The 24,193-nt window shown below is 47.4% G+C and overlaps 4 protein-coding genes across 5 annotated transcripts; all 4 read right to left on the bottom strand.

Moving 5' to 3' along the window:
• Window positions 1-2,430: 2,430 nt before the first annotated feature.
• On the bottom strand, window positions 2,431-11,820 carry mosmoa (modulator of smoothened a). The gene is made up of 3 exons (XM_057014834.1): window positions 10,853-11,820; window positions 6,714-6,926; window positions 2,431-4,431 (listed from the first exon to the last, which is right to left on the bottom strand). The coding sequence occupies exons 1-3, from the start codon at window positions 10,956-10,958 to the stop codon at window positions 4,247-4,249; spliced, it is 504 nt and encodes a 167-aa protein (XP_056870814.1). The 5' UTR covers window positions 10,959-11,820; the 3' UTR covers window positions 2,431-4,246.
• A 572-nt stretch (window positions 11,821-12,392) lies between these two features.
• Window positions 12,393-16,039, bottom strand: LOC130514902 (cytochrome b-c1 complex subunit 2, mitochondrial). The gene is made up of 14 exons (XM_057014798.1): window positions 15,896-16,039; window positions 15,176-15,271; window positions 14,945-15,094; window positions 14,761-14,825; window positions 14,605-14,661; window positions 14,360-14,484; window positions 14,142-14,239; window positions 14,007-14,064; window positions 13,575-13,670; window positions 13,304-13,503; window positions 13,151-13,231; window positions 12,992-13,068; window positions 12,762-12,915; window positions 12,393-12,658 (listed from the first exon to the last, which is right to left on the bottom strand). Exons 1-14 carry the CDS (start codon window positions 15,926-15,928, stop codon window positions 12,575-12,577), a joined length of 1,374 nt encoding a protein of 457 aa, XP_056870778.1. The 5' UTR covers window positions 15,929-16,039; the 3' UTR covers window positions 12,393-12,574.
• Window positions 16,040-16,204: 165 nt separating this feature from the next.
• On the bottom strand, window positions 16,205-20,711 carry si:ch211-256e16.3 (kelch-like protein 20). Of its 2 annotated transcripts, none has more exons than XM_057014780.1 (12): window positions 20,564-20,711; window positions 19,901-20,203; window positions 19,687-19,821; window positions 19,428-19,619; window positions 19,033-19,176; window positions 18,644-18,830; window positions 18,331-18,477; window positions 18,123-18,251; window positions 17,717-17,893; window positions 17,490-17,636; window positions 17,248-17,413; window positions 16,205-17,076 (listed from the first exon to the last, which is right to left on the bottom strand). In XM_057014780.1, the coding sequence occupies exons 2-12, from the start codon at window positions 20,180-20,182 to the stop codon at window positions 16,920-16,922; spliced, it is 1,863 nt and encodes a 620-aa protein (XP_056870760.1). In that variant the 5' UTR covers window positions 20,183-20,203; window positions 20,564-20,711; the 3' UTR covers window positions 16,205-16,919. The 2 variants fall into 2 exon arrangements, with proteins under 2 accessions (XP_056870760.1, XP_056870761.1); XM_057014781.1 differs by having other exon boundaries at window positions 20,555-20,661.
• Window positions 20,712-21,003: 292 nt separating this feature from the next.
• anks4b (ankyrin repeat and sterile alpha motif domain containing 4B) lies at window positions 21,004-23,804 on the bottom strand. Its single transcript, XM_057014799.1, has 2 exons — window positions 23,487-23,804; window positions 21,004-22,391 (listed from the first exon to the last, which is right to left on the bottom strand). The coding sequence occupies exons 1-2, from the start codon at window positions 23,645-23,647 to the stop codon at window positions 21,275-21,277; spliced, it is 1,278 nt and encodes a 425-aa protein (XP_056870779.1). The 5' UTR covers window positions 23,648-23,804; the 3' UTR covers window positions 21,004-21,274.
• Window positions 23,805-24,193: the final 389 nt, after the last annotated feature.

The following is a 24,193-nucleotide window of genomic DNA, read 5'->3' as shown; positions in this document are numbered from 1 at the left end:
TGCGAGGATGATGCTGATAAATGAGAGGAAACTGGAATAAGCTAAGAGAATGAGACAGATAAACATACAGAAACATGCGTGACGGAAAGGCCCAGGAATGGAAGGGAGAGAGAGATACCAAATACATATGTAGCAAAAAATAGAATGCTGTTGTTACAAAGAGCTTTAGACTCGCCATCTAAAAGGTAGTCAATGATTTTATGCTACTATTGGCGGGTTTTTATTTTGCTGCTGAACCGAGCAACTGAAGTGGATTAGTCATCTCGTTTCATGCGTGTGTGTGGATCAGGAGCTCTGAGGTCACACTTGTTCAAGAGAAATGGCGCCGAACGTGAACACTTTGCAAGAGGATTTTAAGAATCAATTAAAGTCTTTCAGTCGCCTGTCAGATAAAGTGGGACACAGGAGGCAGCAGTGAATACTAATGCGGTGAGTGTGTGTAGCCATATGTGTGTGTGTGTGTGAAGGTATATGATGAGGAGAGAGAGGAGACGCTCCTCACTGACCTTCACTCAACCTTAAACACCAGGAAGGAAATTGCAGTCCACCTCCAGCTGATCTTCACCACAGCCAGCTGGCCACGGGTCAAAAAGATTCTACGTTTTTATATAAATTGGAGATGACTGTTCAGCTCAGCAGCAATTATCGTTTCTTTAATCCATCTTTGAAGGTCACCCGCCCCCCACCGCGACACTATGTGTATGTTATAAATGAATCCGGTTATTTAATGCACGTAACTTTCTCTCTCCGATACTCCGCTTCTGTGTGACATGCTGCCAGTGTTTGACCTCCGACCTTTCGGCTTCACCATCGTCGGAGCTTTTTCGGCAACATCAGTATTGGGCTGTTACTCCTGGAAGCATCATTGCAGAGCTCCACCTGTCCTGACGCCCCCGCGGGCCCACCGGGGAGGAGAAGCAGAGGACGGAAGCACCATTAAGGGCCGGGCGGGGGGGGGAGCGTCCGCGTGACGTCAGTGTTTAACCACGTCACAGAGTTCAGTGAGGTGATCTGCTGAAGGAATCCAGGAAGAATCCACTCAAACGGTCATTAAAACGCACCTCTGTGCCTGTGCACTCCCAGCATGCACTGGGGCACCCGTGGAGACCTGCTGCTGCTGATGGGTGAAGAGGAGGCACTCATCATAGAGGAAGGCTGAGGGAGTCTATTTTTACGCCCGTGTGTTGTTGTTGAGCCTCAGTGATCGCCAATGGTAACCGATGTGAGACACCTGTGAGTAGTTTTGGCCATTTTTATGACCAAATACCTGAATTTCTCCCATCATCCTCGGCTGCCGTCGGACAGAATTAATGTCCATGGCGTCAGTTATCGGAGTCGGGCCACATTTTGAGGGCTTTCAGGGCCTGGCCATCCAATAATAAACATAATATAGACATGTCTGATAACAATAGCAGCCCAAATGCTGCATTTTCCATCACTATTGTCCAGATAAATCCCGACCCGGGTCCCCTTCTGTTACTCATCAGACTGAGAATATTGGTGGAAAAATCTCTCCAACACTTTCATTCTAGTTTTTAACCTAATGCAGATATAAACTCAGTATAAGCTAAACCGACATGTACTGCACATAATCACCGGTCTGGATAACATCAGTCTAATTTACATATGATAATATGAGGTTAGAATTAATATAATCTGTCCATATTCAACCGATATGAACCAGAATGATTACATATGAGATTTTACTCCTTTAAACATCAGAAACCAGGCTAGAATCATATTTAGAGTCAAAATACTTCAACCTCACACACATACACTTGTATTTTCTGAGATCCCTCAAAAATGATATGAGAGACGCATCAAATAGACACCATATCCTTGAGACAACAGCCGGCTCTGTCGGGAACAAAGGTCAGAGGTCAGGCGCCTCCACCCTGCAGCGTGGTGATGAATGTCGGCGTCTGTGCAGGATTCAGCCTTTCTGCTGGAAAATCCAGAGTGGGAGAGCAGAGCTGACTGGGAACAACCGGGACAATGAACTCATGTTTTACATGTTTTCATTTAAAGGAGTCGGACATGCTGGGCCCGGTTTTCTGGAGGTTTTTTAAAATCCCGGATGAACCAAATGGGCCTTCTGGATCATCTAGACTTGCAATCATACCTTTTTTATTGCAGCCAGAAACAGAAACGTCTCGCGAGCAGCCAGGTGTTCTTGACTCTTACGTGACCACGGAGACCCAGCATGCATCAGTTCCGCTCCGGCCGCCGCGCCGGTCTTCAGGGACCTTCGAGCGTCCGCTCGGAGCGACGCAATTGGCCGAGCTGCAGCACTTCAGAGACGGAGAAGCGGGCCCGTCTCTGAGCAGGCTAATGGAGGCGCGGTCCTGAGGGGAGAGCTGCCGTGTCACCTTCAGCTGCACAGAACCACAACAACGCCCTCAAACCCTTTAATGAATCACATGGCCAGCGCCCGTTTTCTCTGTTTATTCAGTGATAAATAATTTCCTATGATCATAGGCTTTATGTGAAGACGTCCGATCAAGGCGAGAAACAAACCAGAGGGCACACGTTGCCACGGTTACAAAATAATAGCAGAAACAAAAACTATGAGGTAAGAAGTTCTCTTTTTATACATTTGCGGTGCTTCGAATTCTGTTAGCTATACTGCTGAATGCACAGTGCTTCCTAACACACACACCCTGCTTCTTGTGTCTGTACAGTATTAAACAAAAACAGGTCACGGCCCAGAACCCACCCGACCGGGACGGCAGAGCATCCGGTTCCTTTACGCCATCAGGCTGAAAGAAGAAGCCGAGCGGTCGACAGGAACACGACAAAAGCAAACTAAGACTTAGCGACCGGGCTCTGTGACGCCACACACACACACACACCACACACACACACACACACTTTTCTGTCAGCTGGAGGGAGAGGGGAGAGAATCTCAACTTAATTAGCCAACTTTTGTTTTTACTGATCCCGCTACACACACTACTGTGAAATCCGGTCATCCACCCCGTCATGGTTGCATTAGAAATCTAATCCAGTTAATCCGTCACACCTGAATCTGTCACACACATAAAGGGGAAAATCTGCAGCATCCTCCAAATCTGGGACGCTAATCAGGATTATGACCCAGTTCGGTTCAAACGCTGCAGCCCTGATGTGATCTTACTGTGTGTGTGTGTGTGTGTGTGTGTGTGTGTGTGTGTGTGTGTGTGTGTGTGTGTGTGCCAGCCACAGGCCTCATGTGCAGCACACCGAGGCACAGCCCCATGCATGGACCTGACCTGCAGTCCCAGTGTCATCACCAGTATACAAAAACAACAGAAATACTCTTTCCTGTCCAACACTAAAGGAGAACCCCCCCAACTATCGGCGCTCCCTTATGTCATCATCAGTAAGTCAATACTTTTTGCCGCAAATCCGCCGCGATGGAGCTCACCTCCACCCCCGCGGTGACGCACACCTGGAGACTGGAGAGTGGCGCCGCTGCGCCTGTACTTGAATGGTTCGTGTTGCGTTTAGGTTCAGATCATGGCTCTCTAAATTCACAGTTTTAGATTTATTGGCAACATGGCTTTTTAGTGAAACGCCAATGACGGTTTTCCTGGTGTGAATACCATAATGCCAGCTCTGGCGGCGAGTGGCGTTCTCCTTTACAGGTCCGCCCGCTGCTCCAGACCGCTGCGTCTGCGTCTCAACCAACCCCTAAAAAAAGGAGGCAGAGAATCCCTCAGGTCTCCACCAGGACTCACGTCAGCGACCCTCAATTAGGCTCAAGCTTAGGGGGGGGGGGGTGGCAGCGGCAGCGGGAGGTGGAGGTGAGCAGTTTGATAACACAAAAAAGTACGACAACAGAAAAACACACAACTGAAAATAGCCGAGAAAACCCGAAATAGCAACAGAGGGGGGAGTTTTGAATGGTCTTCAACCACTGTGTGCCGGCGTTGTGGCTGCGGTTGCCATGGCGGTGGCACTCTTTCCCCAACAACAACAAAGAAAGGGCTGTATTTAATTCAACGGTGGAGGAGGGTGCTCGTTTACACCCCCCTCCCCCCCACAGCTTCCTGTCCACGGCCCGCCTTTGCCGTTTTGTCCGTTTGTTCCTTTTGCCGTACCCGGGCGCTCTGCTGGCAGCGGTCCCTTATTACAAGCCCGTGAGAGGCTGGCGGCCACAGTTTGTCGATATTTTCAGTCTTTGTGTGTTTTTTTTATAAAATCCTGTTTAATCCCCAGAGCCCCCCAGCCGTCGGTCCGGGGGGGTGCAAGGCCCGGTCGGCTCTCAGCCAGGGAGGCAAACCTTGCCCGCAAACAGGAGTCCCACTATGGTGAAGAAGATGGAGAGCACGAACAGCACGTACGAGGAGCCGACCACCGTGTTGTTGGGCAGCTTGTACGGCTGCCCCCCCACCTCGTTGATGTAGAAGCCTATGGGGAAGATGAGCGCCGCCATGCAGAACAGGATCACTGGGAAGAGGAAGGCAGAAGAAAGCGTTAATAGAGGCGGGCGGTCGCATCAGGAACACAATAACCATCCGTCACCGTTGGCGATGATGTTTATTATATAAAGGAGGAGGAAGCTAACAGAGTTAGCGACAGAAACTGAGCCAGGTTAGAGATTATTTGGAACCGTGGACAGTCCTGGACGGCGTGGACGTATCAGGAACAACGTGGGAGTGAAGCTTTTCCCATCTTTAAAAACGGGAATATTTCCGATGGCTGCCGACCTCCACTGCTGCACTCTCTCGGTGATTTAAAGACGTCCCTGGGGGGTTTGAGTCCTGCGTAGCTCCGGGCCATTCGTCTTGAGGGAAGACGAATTTATAGTATTTTATCACCATTAGTGTCAATAACGCACAATGTGAACCAGCTTGTTGGTCCGGAGTCTAGAGATTAAAACGAGGGCGTCTGCAGGCTGAGACGGGATATTTCACAGCTGTTTAGTCTTCCCGGCACTACTCTACCACCGTGGGCACTTCCAGATGTGGACAGGACAGCCTGTAACACCATCATGTGGCCAGCAAACGCTGGAGCGCCTGTTGAGCTGAGCGGACGTCGTCAAGGGGAATTGAAAAATACAAGAAAAACCTGCGGTTCTCCGACGAGAACGTCGACGCAGACGACAGAAAAGCTGGAAGAGAAGCGTCTCTCTAAGATCACCTCGCCCGGACAGTTTAACAGCCTAAAAATTAAATTAAATTGCTGTAACGTTTGAGTGAGATGGAAATTCACTCAAGTATAATTTGACCGACTCCAAAAGTCTCTGACAGCCGTCGGGGGGGTTGTTGCCACGTTCACGAGTGAATCTCAGGCGCTCATCAGCTGACGCTCACCTCAGATCTGCTACTACTAAACATAAACCCTGGCCGACACTTGAAATTACACACATGTAATAATATTCTATAATCATCAATCATATTTAGTAACCTGTTAACGTCTTATGTTACACAGTACAGACTATTATACCATCCATTCACCCCTGCCAATTGTGGCTAAACTGCTAGTGTGTGTGTGTGTGTGTGTGTGCGTGCGCAGACACAGAGGCCGGTCTGTGCTGGTTACACAAAGCTGTCCATTCAGGTGCTGGTTGCCTGGAGCTGCCTTCAGTGCAGACTAACCTCGACTCCGTATCTCACGCTTCATCACCTGTTTTGCTCTCTGAAACAGGCCCCGTCCCCACAATCGCTCCTCTCCCTCCATTTGTGCCCCCAGGTTGGTGCCCGGCTCTCGCTAATTCAGCCTTGGCGACTTCGACGAACATATTCACGCTCTACATTTTTATCTATGGCCAATGCCAACGTCCCCCCCCCCACCCCCGTTAAGGGTTTAGCTGCAGCAGCGGCTATAAAAATGCATCACAGGGAGACCCTGACCCTCACTTAGCAAGTTTAAACCTCATTTCTCCTGTAAAAGAAAATAAAAAGGACGTTTGTACTATAAATAAACCTCTTCTCTAATATGGCCAAGCTTTGCAGGAGGACATGGTTGACAATTGCTCACTGTTGCCATAGTAACCAGCTTACTTCCCTTTGCAATGGTTACACTATGACTCAATACCTTCTAATTTAGTTTGTGACACAGATTGGTGCTAAAGGGACAGTTTGTGAAGGGGTCTGGTGACTCAACAGCCTTTTAAATGGAAGGAAGAGTTGTGAAACCTGATAAAGAACTTCCAATTTAACCTGGCGGGCTGAAAATATCAGTGTCCACACACTGCGGGGCACAAAAAACAAGTAGGGTTTGAATTGCAGCGCAGCGTCAGGACGTGTCGCCACAGGCTGTTTGTTGCCCAAACGACCCCCCCACCCCGCCCAAGCCTTATGAAACAGAGATCCACCACAGCGCACAAGATGGGAGCCGATTGGAACCAAGTGCATCTGTGCAGATGTTTGGTGGAGAACGAGAGAGAGAGAAATGCTAGAGGATGCGTACTAGCACACAAGCCACCCACTCAATTATTTTGGGAGGGGGGAGTTGAAGTATGCAAAACTGTTTGTATGCATCACCATCAAGGCGGAAGCGCTGTTCACACTCCAGATCTCTAATGCCCTCGGAAGGTCATTGGGTCACACATCAAATCATGCTGCTGTCTTTTATCCTCTTGCCTTGAGAAAAATCATGTTTATTCATAAATTTAATGTGGCAAAGTCATTTTTAAAGGTTAAATGGCGACAGATACAGTGAGACGGGGGGTGAAATGTGCTTCCCGCCCCCTCTGCAGCGGAGGACCCCGACTCAGAGCCACTTACTGCCGGTAAAGGCGATCCAGCGGGCGTATTTGGTGGCCTCCCTGCGCCAGTGTGAAGCCACCAGGAGTCCACAGGTGACCGTGAGGGAGATGATACCCATGATGATGAAGAACAGTGTGGTGACCCACTCGGGCGGCAACCGCGGGGGGATACAGGTCCGGTCCCGTCCATGGATGGTCTGACACTGCCGGACCAGCCCGACTGTGAGGGCACCTGCGGGAAGAAGATGCCGTTAGCTTCATCCTTCACAATAGAGTCCAGAGTCACGAGTCAGGACACGTGGAACCTTTTTCCAATAGTGCATCTAAACTGAGGGACATTGTTCATTTAGCAGATTCTCAAGGGGAACTTCTAGCTGACTGAGCAAAACAACGGCGCATCAGACAGCTCTCCGCTAATCACAGGCCCCAAAAGAGAGAAGGCAGCACTCGCCAGGGAGGGGCTCCCGAGACCCAGTCAGCAGCTTCATCGCTGTCCGCTTCTCACCCGTCCAAATCGTCCCCCAACCGTGTCATTTTCAAACCAAATCAGGATCTGCAACCTTGCTAAAATTAGCCGCCTTTGAGCGGCGGATGACAGAATCGGTGCAACAAATAGTTAGCAGCTAAAAGGACGCACAAGTGCGAGATGAGCAGCCCGGCGCCACATGCTCGGAGAGCTGCACGCGGCCCTCCAGCTTCTCACGCGCACGGCAGGAAACCGATGAGCACATTACAGCCATTTGCAGGCTGATCCACGCGGACGGCGCAGATTTCAGGATTACCCGGAACGCCGACACGGAATATGAATGAAGGGCACCTGTCCCTCCGCCTGCTGCTCGGCTCAGCGTGAATCCATTCACAAACAGGCTGAAGCTTAATGGCGTGCGGTTCAGAGAATTCTAAACAGAGGCCTACGGGGACAGAACACTCGTTAAAATCAGACCCAAGCATCATCTCTGGGTGGGAGTGAAACACACGACTGTGGCAAACACTCTTACGCCAGCTGTAAATGGACCAACGACCCCCTCGGGGTTAAGACAAGCGTCCTCCAGCGGCGTCCTCCGACTGTCCAGGCTGTCCATATTTAAATGTGTAGCAGTCGCTGCGTCTAGGCAGCTGGGAGCTTGGCGGCAGTTCTGTCACGACGCACGCAGAGGAGCAAAGATGTGAAGGAAACGTTCGTGTTGCCGTGTGTGTGTGTGTGGGTGTGTGTGTGTGTGTGTGGGGGGGGGGTCCTGTCCTGTTCACCAACAATGACGCTTCATTCGTTTATACGCCCAGTTCAATATCAGCACTTATTGAGAGATAAATGTGGCGCAGTATGTCGCCCCCCCCCCTTGAATTCCTGTTTATCACATATATTCCCGGTGAAGAAAGTCAGCGCGTAAGAAACTTGCCGCGGCGGCTCTGGGTGGGGTTCCTTGTACCAATTTGGCGATTGTTTTAGGAACCAAACACTTTTATCTCATCGTGAAACAATGGAGCAGCGAAGCAGAACATGGCAGGTGGCCACAGTAGGCAGGTTTAATGGGGGGAAACTCTGAACGCCCCCCCCTCCCTGGGTTCTGAAGCCTCCTGCTGTTTCACTGCTTCTGCAGGAATTTCAGCGACGGGCAGCCACACAGTGGTGCGTGGAAACAGGGAAACATGGCGCAGGAGCCGGTCGGTTCTGGTGAATCGCGAGTGGATCGGCTACCTTACGAAAACAATGTGCTTGTCACTCTAAATGAGGGGAAATGAGGCCCGGCTCTGCCCGTGATCCCCAGGACGGTGTTGTCGTTAGCGGAGCCGAGGACGCGGCTGTTTGAAAGCTCTGGGGGATGAGTCAAACGGACCTCTGAACTGTGGTGGGTGGCGCGGCGCTCCTGCTGCTGGAGGCAACACCGCCCACCGGACCACGACAAGAGAGCTGTGTCGGGCCCAAAAAGACACATTGTTACCCAAGAAGCTTATGGACTCTGTTGTGACCCCCATCAGCTGCCAACATTAACGCATCAGTAGTGGCGACTGCGTCCAGCCTGGAGATAATCTTCCTCAAATCTGCTCCGTTTATATCCCGCTTTTTTTTCTATTTTAGGAGAAAACAAAAGGTTATGCTAAAGCTCCCGGCGAGGTCGTCTGGTGCCTGCCTGACAGCGCATGAGGTGATGTCGTGGTACAGCTTTCTCTTTCTGAGCCGGCGGCCTCAAAAACAGCTGAGCTGCCCCTTTGCCTCCTCGGGTTCGTCTTTGCCGACACATTTACCGGCGATCTGCCCGGCTGGGATGTCGCCGCCGTCTTCCTTACGCGTGACAGTGCAAATGTAAGAGGGAGACGTGGCGCAGCAGAAAAACACCTGCGGGGACGGGTCGGCACCGGGCGGTCAGAGGCACCAAGAGTCCTCCAACTCAGGGAGCGGTAGAGCCACTCGCTGTCTAAAGTTGAAATACCAGAGTCACGTTCGGTCGGCAGCTCTTCCTGTTGATGGCCGCCACCAGACTCTGCTGAGTGGGCAGCTCCATGAGCCTCCAGTATCACTCGCTCCGTATCAACGGCAGCGCTTGTCCTTGTGCTCAGGAAAAGGACGCCAAAAACAGTCCCAAGTCTCCCATTTCATCTATTTCTGGTATAAACCCGTGTTATTATCTGCCGCGCCTCACAAAATCTACCTCTACATTTTGCATAAACGGATTAACGGAGTTTTGGGGAAAATGAGTGACTGATACAAAGTGTAGCTGCAAACTCCAGTTATCGGGGCCTCTTTGTGCTGCGGGATAACTAAGCTGTTTATTATTACACAAGCAGCTCGGAACAGCAGCCACTTTGCGATAATCTTCCTCTTTGAGTGAAATATGTGTGGTCTGGAGAGTATTTATAACCCAGGGACACCAGAGACGTGGATAACGAGCACGTATGGGTTTGTTTTTTTGAGAAAGCGCTTCCCTGAGTGTGGCGTTTACAGACATGTGATCTCTGAAACCAAAAGTGTCCTGCTGCTATTCGCAGAAGGAAATAAAACTGACTGGACTGCTAATCTAGGGTAATGATGAGGGTGGCTGAACTGTAGATGCAATGGTAGCAAGTATCAGCCACAGAAGTCCTTTAAAATCGTATTTTTTGGTGTAAATATATGAAAAAGCTCCTCGTTAGAACTCTTTAGCATCTGGTGGCGAAGAATCTGGGAATGAACATGGACATCAAATAAACCATTTGGCGCAGGGAGGATTTATCTACAATGTTAACATTTCAATGTGCAAATAAATGCGTTTAGACCTTGGACGCTCCCGATACTGTTAGGGCACAAACACGTGTCGGACTGCCCATTCAAAACAAGAGGAGAGGAGTTTGTGGGCTGAAGTGAGCGGAAAGACAATGAGGTGGAAGCAGACTGTTGTTTGACACCCACCAGATGACAATGTCCACAGTCGGGAAGGGGGGGGGGGGGTCAAAATGCTGACATAGCCTAAAGTCTGGACCTGGTCTCCCTTACACACAGATGCTTCCCCTCCTCTGCAAAACAACTGACCGGGATATGCTTTAACGCTGGCCTCGTTTCCCTGGAACCCTAATACTGGTTTTTGCACAGATTGCTTGTTCTGTTGAGCTAATACAGACAGGATGGGTATCAGTAGACAATAGTCCCGCTCTGACCCACTTACCAAGCTGTCATCCTGCACAGGGAACAAAGAGGAGCTCTTGTCCATCAATTGCCATGTGTGTTTTTAGCGCCGATATAAATACGGAGGTTAGCAACGTGTGCTTCTCTCCAAAATTAGCAGGTAGGCCATGAATACGTCACACTTGAACTATCCCATGACACATGACTAGCACCAATTTAAGTTAGCATACTTGTATTTATTTTTTGCAAATATCAAGGCTAAATCTGTGTAGTACGGTAATAACCTTTTTAAAACCAAACAAACCCCAAACACAATGAGAGGTAGAACATGGCAGAAGTCAAATATATTGATCACATGGAGTTGAAGTGATATTTTAGCCTGGAGGTCAGTAGAAAGCAGCAGAAGTGCACAGATCGGACTAAAGATGCTGCAGCAGATTAAAACCCACCCGAATGTAACTCTTTCTGAAGAGTATGATGTCTGTGTTAACAGCTGGGACATGTGCTGCCGGGCGCACGCACGCAACATGACAGTAGATGTGCACGCCCGTGTCATTTACCTGCTGATTCACCGGTGTTGATCCAGTCTGGGTTGGCGATGCTCGCTATGGCAAAGATATCCGCCGCCAGGAACAGGCAGCCCGAAATGATGGTGAGTTTATCCATGCCGCCAGCAGAAGCAGCCGCAGGGGTGGAGGAAATCTGCTGCTCGCTTTGCGAACGGGGGTGAAGAGAAATCCGGGGTGGCTGTTATCAGTCTAACCTCGCCCCCCCTTCAGCAGGAGTCCTCTGTCGGGGTTCGGAGGGGCATTTCTGCAGCAACGTAGCTCCTTCGCGTCACGCCAACGGGAGCCTCCAGCTACAAAAAGGCTCGGATGGGAGGCACAAATTCATCACATTTCAAGCGCCCGTTAACTCAAATAAAGTCAGACAGTGGGTCACTCGTTAACGGGGCCATGAAAACGCTTGTGTCGCCTTTTAAATCCGTTAAACAGCAGCAGCAGCCGCCGCAGCATCGGGCACAGCTGCGGCTAGCGGGCAGCTAGCTTAGCTACTTCCCAGATTCGGGCTCGGTGTGCCGAGCTGCGGCCCAGAGGCGGCTCGACGACCGAGACTGCGGCTGCGCTAGCATTTCAGACGCGGACCAGGATGGAGAAGAAGCTAAGCGAGGTCCCCCTCCCCTCCTCCGCACAAAGACTCCGTATTTTGGGGGGGAAGGTGTCACGTTAGCCGTCGGGAAAATGAGAGCCCATCACGCTCCCCTGCCTATTCGAGCCCGTTCTCTTTCTCCGCTGGAATAGCATCTGGTACCTTTCGGTCCGTTAGCCAGCGTCTTCTCCTCTTCTTCGCCTCCTCCTCCTCTTAAAAACAAGTGAAGCTCGGTCTTTTACCGCTGCGGGTCGGCGTCCAGACGTCTGGATGTAAGGTTATTGTTTGTTTTCAGTCCATATGTCCACCGTTTGCTCTGCCTTCCTTTCTCTCAAATGACATCAGACGAACACCCCCTCACAAACACACACCATGGAAATGTCCCGGGGGGGCGGGGGGCCTCTCTCTTCTCGCGATAACACAGAAAAACGGGGTGCGTTAGTTCATATTTATTCACCCTAACACGTCTTGATTACCTCTTCCGGCTTCTGAGACTCGCTAATGAACATCAAAATGACTAAATTGTAAACCGTAATCAAGCGATCGAATGTTGGTCTTTGGACCGCTGAAACCGAGATAACCTTAGAGGAAACCTGTGTGAAACGCGGGTGGCTGTGTAACCGCTGTATCTGTCTCCTCTGTTCCCTTTCAAATGCTTTTGCAAGGATGGTCGGGGCCAAAGTCGCCTTAAAATAAAGTTCCTGGATCTGTTCCAAACGGAGTCTTCCTGTGCCCATCCGCCATCCTCTCCTACTTTCGAAACGGGGGTAAAACAAATCCTCCTTGATGAACGAGGCACTCATCTCAGCATTCACTCCATCACCTCTGCCTATATTTAGTCCCATCAATATTAAGCAAAACCTTTAATTCTTTGTGCTTTTGGGTCCCCCTATTGGCTGATGAGTGGAACTATATCGTGCTAAAACTACGACAACAAGCGGTACCAGATGATATTCTTGTAATCACTTTAATTTACACAGATATACACTTAAACGGACAACAGCCCAAGGGATGGACTGCATCCCCCGTTCTGCTTGTTGCTGTGGGGCGGAAGGAAATTGTTCTTTTTAAATTGCAGGTTGCTCTGGTTTTGAGGACATCGTCGTCATCGTCATGTTTAAAAAAAGACATTTTCATATTTCATCAACGAATGGGGTATTCGTATGGTGCCCAAGAGCTGCCATGGTCTTCTTCCCATCCACAAATGTCTTTGCAGCCTGTAAATGAAAGACGGACTCTTAATAAATCCCCTCTCTTCGCATCTCTGACGTAAAAAAAAAGCATATACAGTAGATGTAAATGTCGTCATCTTCTCGTTACCTTGACGACATTATCCAGGGTGACGGCATCTACAGCCTGCAGAACGGCGTCCGGTTGCTGGTAAGCGGCGGCAGCCAGAGCCTGAGCGCCCACTTCCTCTAACATGACCTCAGAGTTTTCCATCAGCATCAGGTACTCGGTTTTCACCTGGTTCCTATAGGCAGAAGAAACCGGCAGGTAAGTTTGAAGACCTTTGTAGACCTGCACCATGGCGGCTCCGGTCAACTCACTTTGCTGCGGTGACGTCGGCCTCAGACACGTTGCCCTCGGCCACGCCTCTCACCTGAGCCACGGCCGCGTTGATCACCTACGCGGGGGGGGGACAGCGTAAGCTCGGTGAACTAAAGACTTGAACAGGGCTGTGTGTGGTCACGTGACCCCTTTATCACCTCTCTTGCGGAGCCAGCCTGTGTGACGGTGTAGATCCCGAACAGGCCGGAGTCCGAGTACGACAAACTGAAGGCTGTGGCCTGAAAGGCAGGTTCGGTCGCCTTCAGAAAAACAACCTCACTTTTGGTTCTTTACTTTTTTCTTTTACATACATCAAAAGGGTCTGCGGTAGCTTTGGCGACACCCTGGCACAATTTACTGGTGATGTTGGAGCCTCGCTTCACCCGTGGCCCAGATCCCAGGATCCTCTGCAACACGCTAAAGGCATTAGCCTGTGCGCTGCCGTTGGCGGCGCCTTCGCTGGCGATCAGCGCGTGGACCAGGTCGTCGTTAGTGTGGACTCGCAACTCACCTGAGGGCAAACGCACAAACCACGTTAGCAAAAAGCGGTGCTCCGTCTACAGATGCATCGTTGAGCTTTACCTCCGCGATACACAGCCTTGTCCGCGGGCGTGGCAGCACCGCTTCGGACGCTCAGGAGCCCCTCGCCAACTTGCCTCAAGACAGAGTGCTTTACACCTGGAGACGTAAATCACACGGCGTCCTCATTAACTGTAATCTCCCCCGCCCGGCTGAAAATAAACAACCCACAGAATACCAACGTTTATATTCATTCGGGCAAGTCTGAACTCGCCGCTACATCACATGTTCAACACGTAGCAAAGCCATCGCAGCTGCTGGAGACTCACTATTGACCTCCGGTCTCAGAGCACGAGCCAGGGCAAATATTAAACAAGCGTGTGCACGCAGATTACAGTTCCATCAATGAGCCCAAGTCAGAATTCACACAATCGTTAGCAAAATGGAGCGCGACGTGAAGAGCTCGACAGTGAGACACAGCCGGAGGACACTCACCTATGCCCACAAGAGCCATCCTGCCAGAGATGAAATTGTCCTCAACGAATGACTGCAGCTATGAGGAGGAGGAGAGGTGATTGAGAGCTACACTCAAACAAGCACATCCACCAGCACCAGACTTGAACCCCGTACCTGGTTAGTAGAAATGTGACCGACCATGTGGTCAGGACAGTACAGAGAGTTGGACAGGGCGTTCTTGTATGCTGCCTCGTGCAACTTCTCAAATACTCCTGCAGGACAAACGATTCAGGAACATGAATCAGCAGCAGAACTGATGAACACACACACAGTAGGGGTTCATCACGTGCACGTTTCACACGTGCCGGAATCCTGTATTTTCGGTTTCTAACCTGTCTGAGGACACTGCTGGGCCACCGCCTTGTCTATCTTCACCCTGGACACCAGTTCGCTCACTTCCCATGGACGGAACTCCTGAGCTGTGCTCACGTCGCCCAAATACTCCATTAAAGAGTCGCTGAACGGACAGGACACACACGCACCCACTTATGGACCGAAGCATTGACGCAGAATCCTGTAAGCTGGAATCTATACGATCTATATGAAGTCAATCAAATATGAAGATGGCAGCACTCACAGATGCTCTCTCAAGCAGTCTACGGTGTACACCATGGTCTCCCTCGTGGACGTCACGCTGCAGGTAAAACACACAATTGGCTCATAGCAACTAATTACACTCTAACAGCGGTTTTGCCTCGCAGTTTCAATAGTTTGTGCAAGTACGTTGACTCACGTCAGGCTGCCCCCGAGAGCTTCCACGCCACGGCAGATCTTGAAGGCGGACGCACCTTTGGTAGTCTAAAATCAAGCGTTTCAGAAAGATGACTTATCTTCTCCTCTATTTGGATAAAGTCTCACTTGAGAACCAACATAAGATTTAAAGCAGGAGTTGATGATTTGGCGTGTGAGCTAATTACCAGGTTTGCTGCAAGTCGCAGCACGTGAGAGACGCCCTGGTTTTCAGCCGTCTCATAACGACTACCTGCTTTCACGAACACACCAACCCTGGACAGGGGGGAATAGTTCTCCAAAGAGGCGACCACCAGACCATTCGGAAGCTTGGACACCTGAAGAAGTTGGAAAAAGAAAGTATGTGCAAACAAATCTAAATAAGCCACATACGAACACGATTCTTTACAGGCACTTACTTGGACATTTTGGGGAGGGAAAGGTGCCACTGTTTTGTGTCCAGCAAGGGGTACAGTCAGATCTTGGCTCCTTCTGGCAGCAGCATAGCAACGTCTCTGCAGGAAGTGATAATATTTTATACTTTTATTTTAAACAGTGCTTTCAATCCTGGTGTTGACAAGAAATAAACCTAAGTAGGCATAGGTCATGGTATAATGTATTTATTTTATGCACGGCAGCTGTCATGACCTGCGGTGAATGCATCAGCAGTAACGTGTTCTCAAGTAACTTATTTTATCAAAGAAAACCAAATTGCTGCACGTAAGTTACTTAAGATGTGTATAATTCAAACAGCAATAAAAACAAGGCAAACAGTGTAACACAGCCAAGACTGTTAACACCGTCCCGACATATCTCAATCTACAAACTCAGGTGACCTTCAAATGTTGTCAAGCAGAGCAACAATTACACCAATGTGCTACAAAAGAAGGTTGTTGGACATTATCCATGGTGAAATCGGGCGTTTTAAACCCACATCACAACAACAGTGATTTGTGGCGGTGACAGCCACACGGTCATGGGAGCCAGAATTAGCTAGCCGGCTGTGCTAACGTGTAAGTTAGCCAAGAAGCTAACTACGATTAAATGCTCTTTCACCCTTCCAGACAATCTCGGAAGTCAGCATTTACGTCGTGCCCGCAACACACATCCAACAAATTTGAGACGATCCCAGAACTCACTGGGAGACAGTTAAAAGACCGGAGTCCTCTCATGGTTCAGACAAATGACCCTGTCCGGATTCTCCTTCAGCCGCTCCTAGGAAGGCTCGCGCGGAGGACAGATTTTTTTTTTACCCACAATCCACCGGAGCAAACAGCTGGAGCAAAGCCGGAAGTTAAACAACCAATCGCTGAAAAGATCAGAAAAAGTAATCAAATAAATAAGACGAGAACGCTTATTTTTGTTAAACCACTTTAATAACTTGTATCTCAGTTATTTAGAATGTCATGGTGATATGTAGTATTTTTAGATATTTCATTTGATAGACATTTGAACTGCCAAATATAATCCTAATTTTAATGGTCATAATTAAGACAATACAGGTTTATGTATTATTAATTGGCAGAATCATTCCAAAGATAAATTTCATTCAAAAAACTGAGATACACGTCTACTCATGAATTTTCTTTAAATGTCTTTTGTGTGCTGTATTTCTATAGTTTTTATATACATAAGGCAAACAATCAAATGTGCTGAAGGGCTTTAACATTACAGCAAAGTTAACATACAGTTTTCACATTTTAGACTTAAACATTTATTACAAAACAACTGAATTTAATAGTCACCAAAATGCATTTTAATACACTACATTATAAAAATATAATCAAAATGTTACGAGTAGCCAAGACAATCATTCACCAGCTTAGATACGCACCTTTGGCTCACATAGCATCTTAAGACTGGTGCGTTAAATATTTTAAATCTCACAGCGAATGACAGTTCAATAAATACACCACAGAACAATTATACAAAAATAGTCTGCTAGGAAAATCTTCACCTTTAAGATGTCCACATATCAAAACCGGAAACATATGCAGCACATAGAGAAGAAGTTCAAACTGCTGAGTCACAGATGAAGAATCACATGTGTCCTTTGTTACCACATAAAAGGGCAGTGGTTCTCCTCAAGCTTTGTAGACCCCCGTCTCCTTGAGGGTTCCGAACGATAACCTGGAAAGATGGGCGTCTCGCCGACTCCCTGGCTCAGCTGTCGCTTGGCGTTCCGTTACAGCTGCCCATGTGGATGTCTTTCCTCAGCTGTAGCGACACACAGCTCAGCCAGCTTCGACTGGTGGTCATTTCGCTGACAATCTCCCACGTGTCGGTGTCCTCGCAGTACCTCTCTATAGTGTCATGATACCTAAAACAGATGGGAAAGTACATATCCATGAACTCAGGATGTCTCATTTGTTATACAAGTGTAATTTCTGCTATGGTAACGCTACAGAAAATGAAAGCAAAAGTAAGATACCGCTCTATAAGCCAAACTGTACCTGTGGTCTAAAAAAGGTGGCACAGATTACTCTCTCACCTGTCCCAACCTTCTTCTCCTCCCAGGACGTAAATCTTCCCATCCACCACAGCAGCGCCAGGCCGGTAACGCCGTTCCTTCATGGGGGCACACATGGTCCACTGGTTGGTTTTTGGATCGTAGCACTCCACTTTATCCGTGTTCTCTGTTGAGGCGTGCCACCCCCCTGTGACAGCAAACATTCCCGATCATCTTGACCTGCTTTATTGGACCATTTGTGTGTGGTCGTGTGCAGTATTCACCTATGACATAAATCTTTCCCTTGAGTGTGCAAGCGGCGGAGCCGGAACGAGCGATCTGCATGGGGGCTAGCTCAGTCCATCCTCCGCTTTTAGGGTTGTATACCTGCGCGAGGTCGGTGCCGTCACCATCCTCCAAAACTGCTCCGCCTTCCAGGAAATGAAAAATAAAATCAAAATAAGAAATATGTCAACACGGGCCGTAGGAAAAAGGCAACAGCATTTCCTACCAGTCACATAGAGCAGCCCGTCCAGGGCCACAACAGCAGGACTGGTGACGGCCATCTTGTACGACTCTGTAAACTGCCACAAGTTGGTGTGAGGGTTGTAGCACTCCACCGAGTCAAGACGAGAGCGTCCCTCCCAACCACCGACGGCGTACACAAAACCATCCAGCATCACCAGACCTGAAGAGAGACAACGCTGAAGACATTCAGCATTTTCACGGCCTGCCAGATAGTTTATGATAAGGTTTTAGTCCCCTCCAGCTTTAATCTGATAATACTTAAGTTTGTTAACTGAACATGAGTCCAGTCAGTTTATATTTTAAAGACTGCCCGACAACAATGTAAGTGAAATTATTAGAAAATATAATGATCTATCGATGGCTGAAGAAAAGGGTTGAGACCTGCTCACCCAACTCTGAGCGAGCCACATTCATCGGCGCCATCTCGGTCCAGGAGTCGAAGCAGGGGTCGTAACGCCACATCTCCCTGCTGGCCGAGCCGTCAGGAAACTCTCCTCCTGCCAAATATAGAGTGGAATCTGGAAAGGAAGAGGGGAAATTGGTGAACCCAAATTGTAAATCAGGAGGAACGTAAGCCAGTCGGTGCTCATCTCTCACCCGACACCACCAGTCCATGCTTGCTCACAGCAAAAGGCAGGCACGCCAGGTTTTTCCACTGATTCGTCACAGGATTAAAGCTCTCCACGCTGCGCAGCACCACCTTATCATCCTCTCCTCCTACCGTCACGATCACTTCAGCTGTGGCTGTTGCCATGGTAACAGAAGTGGGGGAAAAGAGCAGGAGTGAGCCAATAGATGTTGGCAAATGTGTGTGAGGTGGCAAATAATGATTGACTGCTTTAAATAATCAGTCTATTGAGCGCACAAACTAATAAAATGTAGGAGACTGTTATTGCACAGTTGTGTTTACCCGTGGACCTGCGCGGCCTCGCTCTGGGGCAATAAAGTTCTCCACGACGATCCTTTAGCAGAAGGTAGTCCTTAGCCTCTGAGATGAGCTTCTGGCAGCCTGGATTCTCCTTCACCACGTCCAGAGATTCAATCACATCGTGGAGGTAATATGGGCTGATGAGAGGCAGTCTGATATGCTCGAGCACCTTGGAGAAACGGTTTGTATAGGTAATAATTTAATACAAACTGCCACCATCGATCAAATTCTAAATGTATTAATTAGGACAAGACTGTTTCAGCCTTTATGATCCACAAACAGCTCTGGACAATAATGCAGCAGCACGCAGTACATAAAAAAGACACAGTTCTTTACATAAAGCGACACTAAATTAAAATGTAAAATCTAACCTTTTCAAAGCTTTGTTTACGGGAGGGGCATTTATTCAGCCACAACATTGCGGCCTCAAACACCATCTCCTCTTTTGACGCATTGAGGAAGTCACTGGCGAGGATTTCAGTCAGCTTGTCCACACACAGAGACAAAAACTCCTCCTGGTGGGTAAACAAAAAGACATCAGCGCCAACTTTGTCAAACACATGTAGACATATTGCAGGTGTAACCGATGACAGTCACGCCATCTTTAAACCACGTCATACACGAAACAAGCAACACACTCAGGTCTGATAAACCTCTGGGATAATAGTACAATACAACAGTACAAGATTATTATTAGGACACATGTCTATATTCTTGTTTTTGACAGCTAATCTTCAAAACACATGAGGCTGCATCAGTTTGCTACCTGTTTATGAACACCGCCGAAGTGCTCAAGAATGTATTCCATACTGCGTTTTTCCAGCACCTTACAGGAATGGGCCTCAGCGAAGCAATGGATCCCCACACAGTTCATCTCATCCATCTGACGCTCCATAAAACGACAGCAGGCCTCTCGTACCGCCATCACGTCCAACAGGTTGGCTGCTGCCAGAAGGGCCTGTGGCACACATAAAGCAAGTTTATGCACGCTTCAAAAAGGGCAAAAAGGCAACGAGATGCCTTACCTGCACATTTGCCTTGGAAATGTAGACCTCAGATGTGTAGGCGTAGCTCACAAGCATGCCTATCATCTGAGGCTCGACTCCATTGATGGCAACTCGCTCTTGTTTCGACTCAATCAGGTCAGTGGAGAACATGGCCTAGGAGGAGGCACGAGTCGCGTTAGGTTTACATTATTCTCCAACTTATGAACCTTGTGGCAATCTCTTCAAGATTCACCTGGAAATAGGAGCTAAAGGAAGCCAAAACAATGCGATGACAAGGGAACTCCTGTCCCCCGCAACACAGGGTGACGTCACAGAAGGCGTTGTTGAGCCGGAGGCTATTGAGGCCCTGCAGAACAGTACTGGGGTGTCTGGCTTCCACAAACAGGTAGTCCTCGCTCGTCTGAGGGACTGACACAGCGGCAGGAGCGACTCCGACGTCCTCTTCTATCGGCAATGTGCCGTTCATGGTGGGAGGCAAAGCCAGCCCGGCGTTGACTGCGATCACTTCAGCCATGTCTCCCTTTGCTAGGCAACGCTGGAAAGTTAATAGACATGAAACAAACAAGCAGAAAACAAAACACACAAACCAGTTTGGACCATTTGACAACATAAAATGCACCGACTTCTGGTAATAATGGCCCAAATACAAAAGAGTCAGAGTAGGTTTTGATAAGGTATTCGCGATAGCGTTAATTTGAAAGTGTAACAGTCGTGAGAGTTACTGGGCAGAACCAGAGGCTGAGATTTAGCTCACTAATGAGGCTTAGCTATTATTCAGTGGCTTCGCCGCCAAAACAATACCTTTTGAAACCCCTTTCAAATCAGAATAATATGAAGAAGATCATAACACAAAGGCTCTACAAACAAGTATCGTTAAAACACTGACCTATATTACCTTAATGGCATAATCGTGACTAACTCGATCCTCCACTTCCACTCAAGCGTTAAACGGTAATGAGCAGCAGCCGTTCGAGCGATTCCTCCCACCGGAAGTTCCTCCCATCGACGCTGCGACGAGCAAGAAAGTTCCCTGCCAAACACTTCCGGTTTCGCTTCGATGGCTAGTTCAATCTAACTTGGGACTCTCCTCCTCTTTCGCTCGCTCGCTCTCCTTCTCTCTCCCTCTTAAATAGATTAAATGATATAATATTAAATAATTAATAACACTAAATCATCTGTATACCCTCATGGAGGTTTTTTTTTGCTCTGAACACTAAATCTACTTTAGTTCCATTATAGCAACCCAACATGTGTTCTCAGCTGTAGATTATGTTGCATATTAAACACACTCGTGGACAAGATCATTCAGACCCCATCTAAACTTCAAACATAAACTTATTTTATACACATTTTATTCCTTTTTTCATACAGTGATATTCTCAACAGTCAAAATAATTACACCCTAAAACAGCATAATCAAACTATGAGCCTAAAATCATATTTATGGCAAGAAATACTGGCACCAGTAACCAAATTCACTCTTGCTTTTGAGTACACAGTGCAGTTATAGACTGACTATATCAGATTGATAGTCACATTATCGATTTATATATATGGACTGTTGGTCATGGTCATGGACAGTGCAGCTAATTTTGCTTCCATAAAATCATAAAGAGCTGTCTTTAATCATGCCTGGGTTCTCCAAGGTATTTCTCCTGCGAGCAACAGCCTCCAAGATCTTCTTTCGGGGTCCGAGTTGGATGCGAATGCTCTTCAGGTCCTCATCACTGCACAGCATAAGCGCCTCCATGTCCATGTGTTCTTTGCTGAATGATAGCTCAAACTCTGGCAAAGAGATGGCGGACAAGAACACATCCAAGGGAGAGCTATCATCATCTTCATCATCATCCAGACCCAGATCTTCCTGGTGCCAGGGAAGATCAGTGTCACCAATCTCCTCAAAGCCAACAGCATCATCTTCCTCAATAGACAGTTCATTTTGAACAAGATAGCCGAGACTCTCTGTGTTTGCCATTGGGGTATCATCTGAGTCCATTCCCATCTTCTTCATGAAAATTAGCCCGCCAAGGCCAGGACGGTTGAAGATGGACTGTTTACCTTGGGCCAGTTCGTCTTCATCATCGTCCTCTTCAAAGTTCTCTGTCACATCATTTTCTAACGTTTCATCCTGTTCATGAAAGACATCCAGAAACTCGGGCCTTTCAGACGCTCCAGTTTCTTGTTTGAGAAAAATAACATTACTGTCCCCTCCTGAACTTTGTAGTGTGCCTTTATCTTTCTTCCCAAGTTTCCTCTGGAGTGTTCCTTTAACCTTGGCTGAGAGAGACCCAGATTTTTCTGCAGCAATGAGCTTAGAGAACTGACTGGAACCAGTCACAGAGCCACCATTTGAGAACGTTGCTGCACCATTAGCCTCTGTAACGGGCCCACGTTGCATTTTATCCATCCTGCTCTGGTGTTTCTTCTTCACCTTCTCACATAGCTTCACACGCTTCTCTGCTTCCTTAACCGCCTCCTTCTTCTGCATGGCGACCTTCTTGGCGTTTTGGTTGGTCTGCTGTGAGGCAGCTGCGTCAAGGAAACGCACGCAGTCCATGCGGTCCTGAGAAGCGGCAACATCCATGGCTGTGTGGAATTCATTGTCCAGTGCAAAAATATTAGCACCGAAGTTAACCAAGAAGCTGAGGATGTGCATGTGGCCATTAGATGCAGCGTGATGTAAAGGTGTATTGCCCCAGATGTCACTTTTGTTGGGATCACCTCTGCACGACACAAGAAAAAACATTTATGTAATTTTAATTAAATGTACAACTTTAAAAAAGAAATCTTAAAAGTCAAAAGACACCATAAAACAATAAATGTGCCCTTGCAATAGATGCGGAAATAGTACTTTACTTGATAAAAAGCTAAATCGTCAGAATATTCAAACCCTCAAACCTGAAAAGACTCTGATTTACTGTTGGTTCTATTTTCTAATTGCTGGGGCTCCTGCTACATTTACATCACATCCATGGTTCATTTTCACTTTATCTCACTTCACTTTACTCAGCAGCTATTTTAATCATATGTGGGTTAAAGTAAATTACATGGTTATCTAATATGTCTCTTATTTCTGAATTCAGATGAGATAATCAGTAAACTATTAAGAATTAAAGTCCTCTAGCAGCTCGCTCTAGTGTGGCTCTCATAAAAGTCTTAATTGCCTCATTCCTGGACCAACTAGTCATAAATCCCTTTTGATACCAGAAATGCAAAAAGCACAAAGGAATAACATACATTGTGCGTAATATTCAACAGAAATCCTTTCTGAAAATAGGTTTACTGTCAAGATTTTCTGCTAGCAGCCTTTCTTTTGTTGTGGTGAATGAGGGATTAATGAGAGGGTGGTGGGAGTAGATAAAGGGCTTTTTGTTGTGAGGTATGAATCTTTGGTTCATTACACATTTGGCTCAGCTCTAAGGACATAAAAATCTCAATAGTTGTACTTTAGTTACATGATTGACCTATAAACAAATACCCACAATTCTACAACTATAAAACAAATGTTCTTTTCTCCAATCATAAAATGGCGACATAACATAGTGGCCCTGACACAATTGGTTTCACTTGTTAGTGTTTAACATAGACTATATTCTAAAATATACAGTAGGCTGGATTCAATTGGCCATTACACCTCGAATTAGTGTATTTTTTTACAAACAATAGAACATTTCACTAAATGTCATAAAATTCAATTCAATTTCCCTATGGGGATGAATAAAGTACATCTTAATCTTAATCTTAAAATGACAATGATGAATGATTTCAGCTTTTAAACACTTATCATTTAAAAATGATGTAGAGCTTATTAAGCTTACTCTCTGCTGCATATAAGCTGAAGGGCATCGATGTGTCCGTGGAAAGCAGCCAGTAAAGTGGGAGTCATGCCGTCCTCATCTGGGGTGTTCAGATCCTTCCTTGTGGCCTCTTTCAGGAGGTCCAAGTATCCATCAATTGCTGCTTTGTGGTATCGAGTCATCTCTAAAAAGAAAAGATTTAAAAAGATCTTCCTCTTTGCTTCACTTCCCCTACACCATTCATCACTTGCAGAACTGACACGAAAGCAGATTCGAGCAAACACTGTGATCACTGGGTGTTGACGTATCAGCAGCTCAGAGCCATAAAACAAAGGCAAAGTCCGGTCCACTGCTGGAAACAGCACAATTTACTCGTCGCTACGATACGGAATAGGCCTATGTAATAAAAGCATGGTCATGTGCACAAATTTGAGGCTCCCCCATATTTTTTTTTTGTCTGAGACATTCCAAAACGAGGTCTTGTAGTGTTTGCTCTTAGTTTCAATGTCACATTAGTTGTATTAAATTGGATTTTGCAGGGAAAATAACCTTACAATATTATGTGTTATGCCCAATATAATTTCCATTAAAACTGGAATTACAGGGTACATTGTGTATAAATAGTAAATTAAATGTTCTACAAGATAAGATATGATTAAAGTACAAACAGTTTCAGGGAAAATGGTAACTTTATGGTAGACTTAAAGTTACTTATGGTAGACTTATGG

This window comes from Takifugu flavidus, chromosome 18, assembly GCF_003711565.1.
Source record: "Takifugu flavidus isolate HTHZ2018 chromosome 18, ASM371156v2, whole genome shotgun sequence".
In the NCBI taxonomy this organism is placed as follows: Eukaryota; Metazoa; Chordata; class Actinopteri; order Tetraodontiformes; family Tetraodontidae; genus Takifugu; species Takifugu flavidus.
This window is presented reverse-complemented; position numbering and strand designations above follow the sequence as displayed.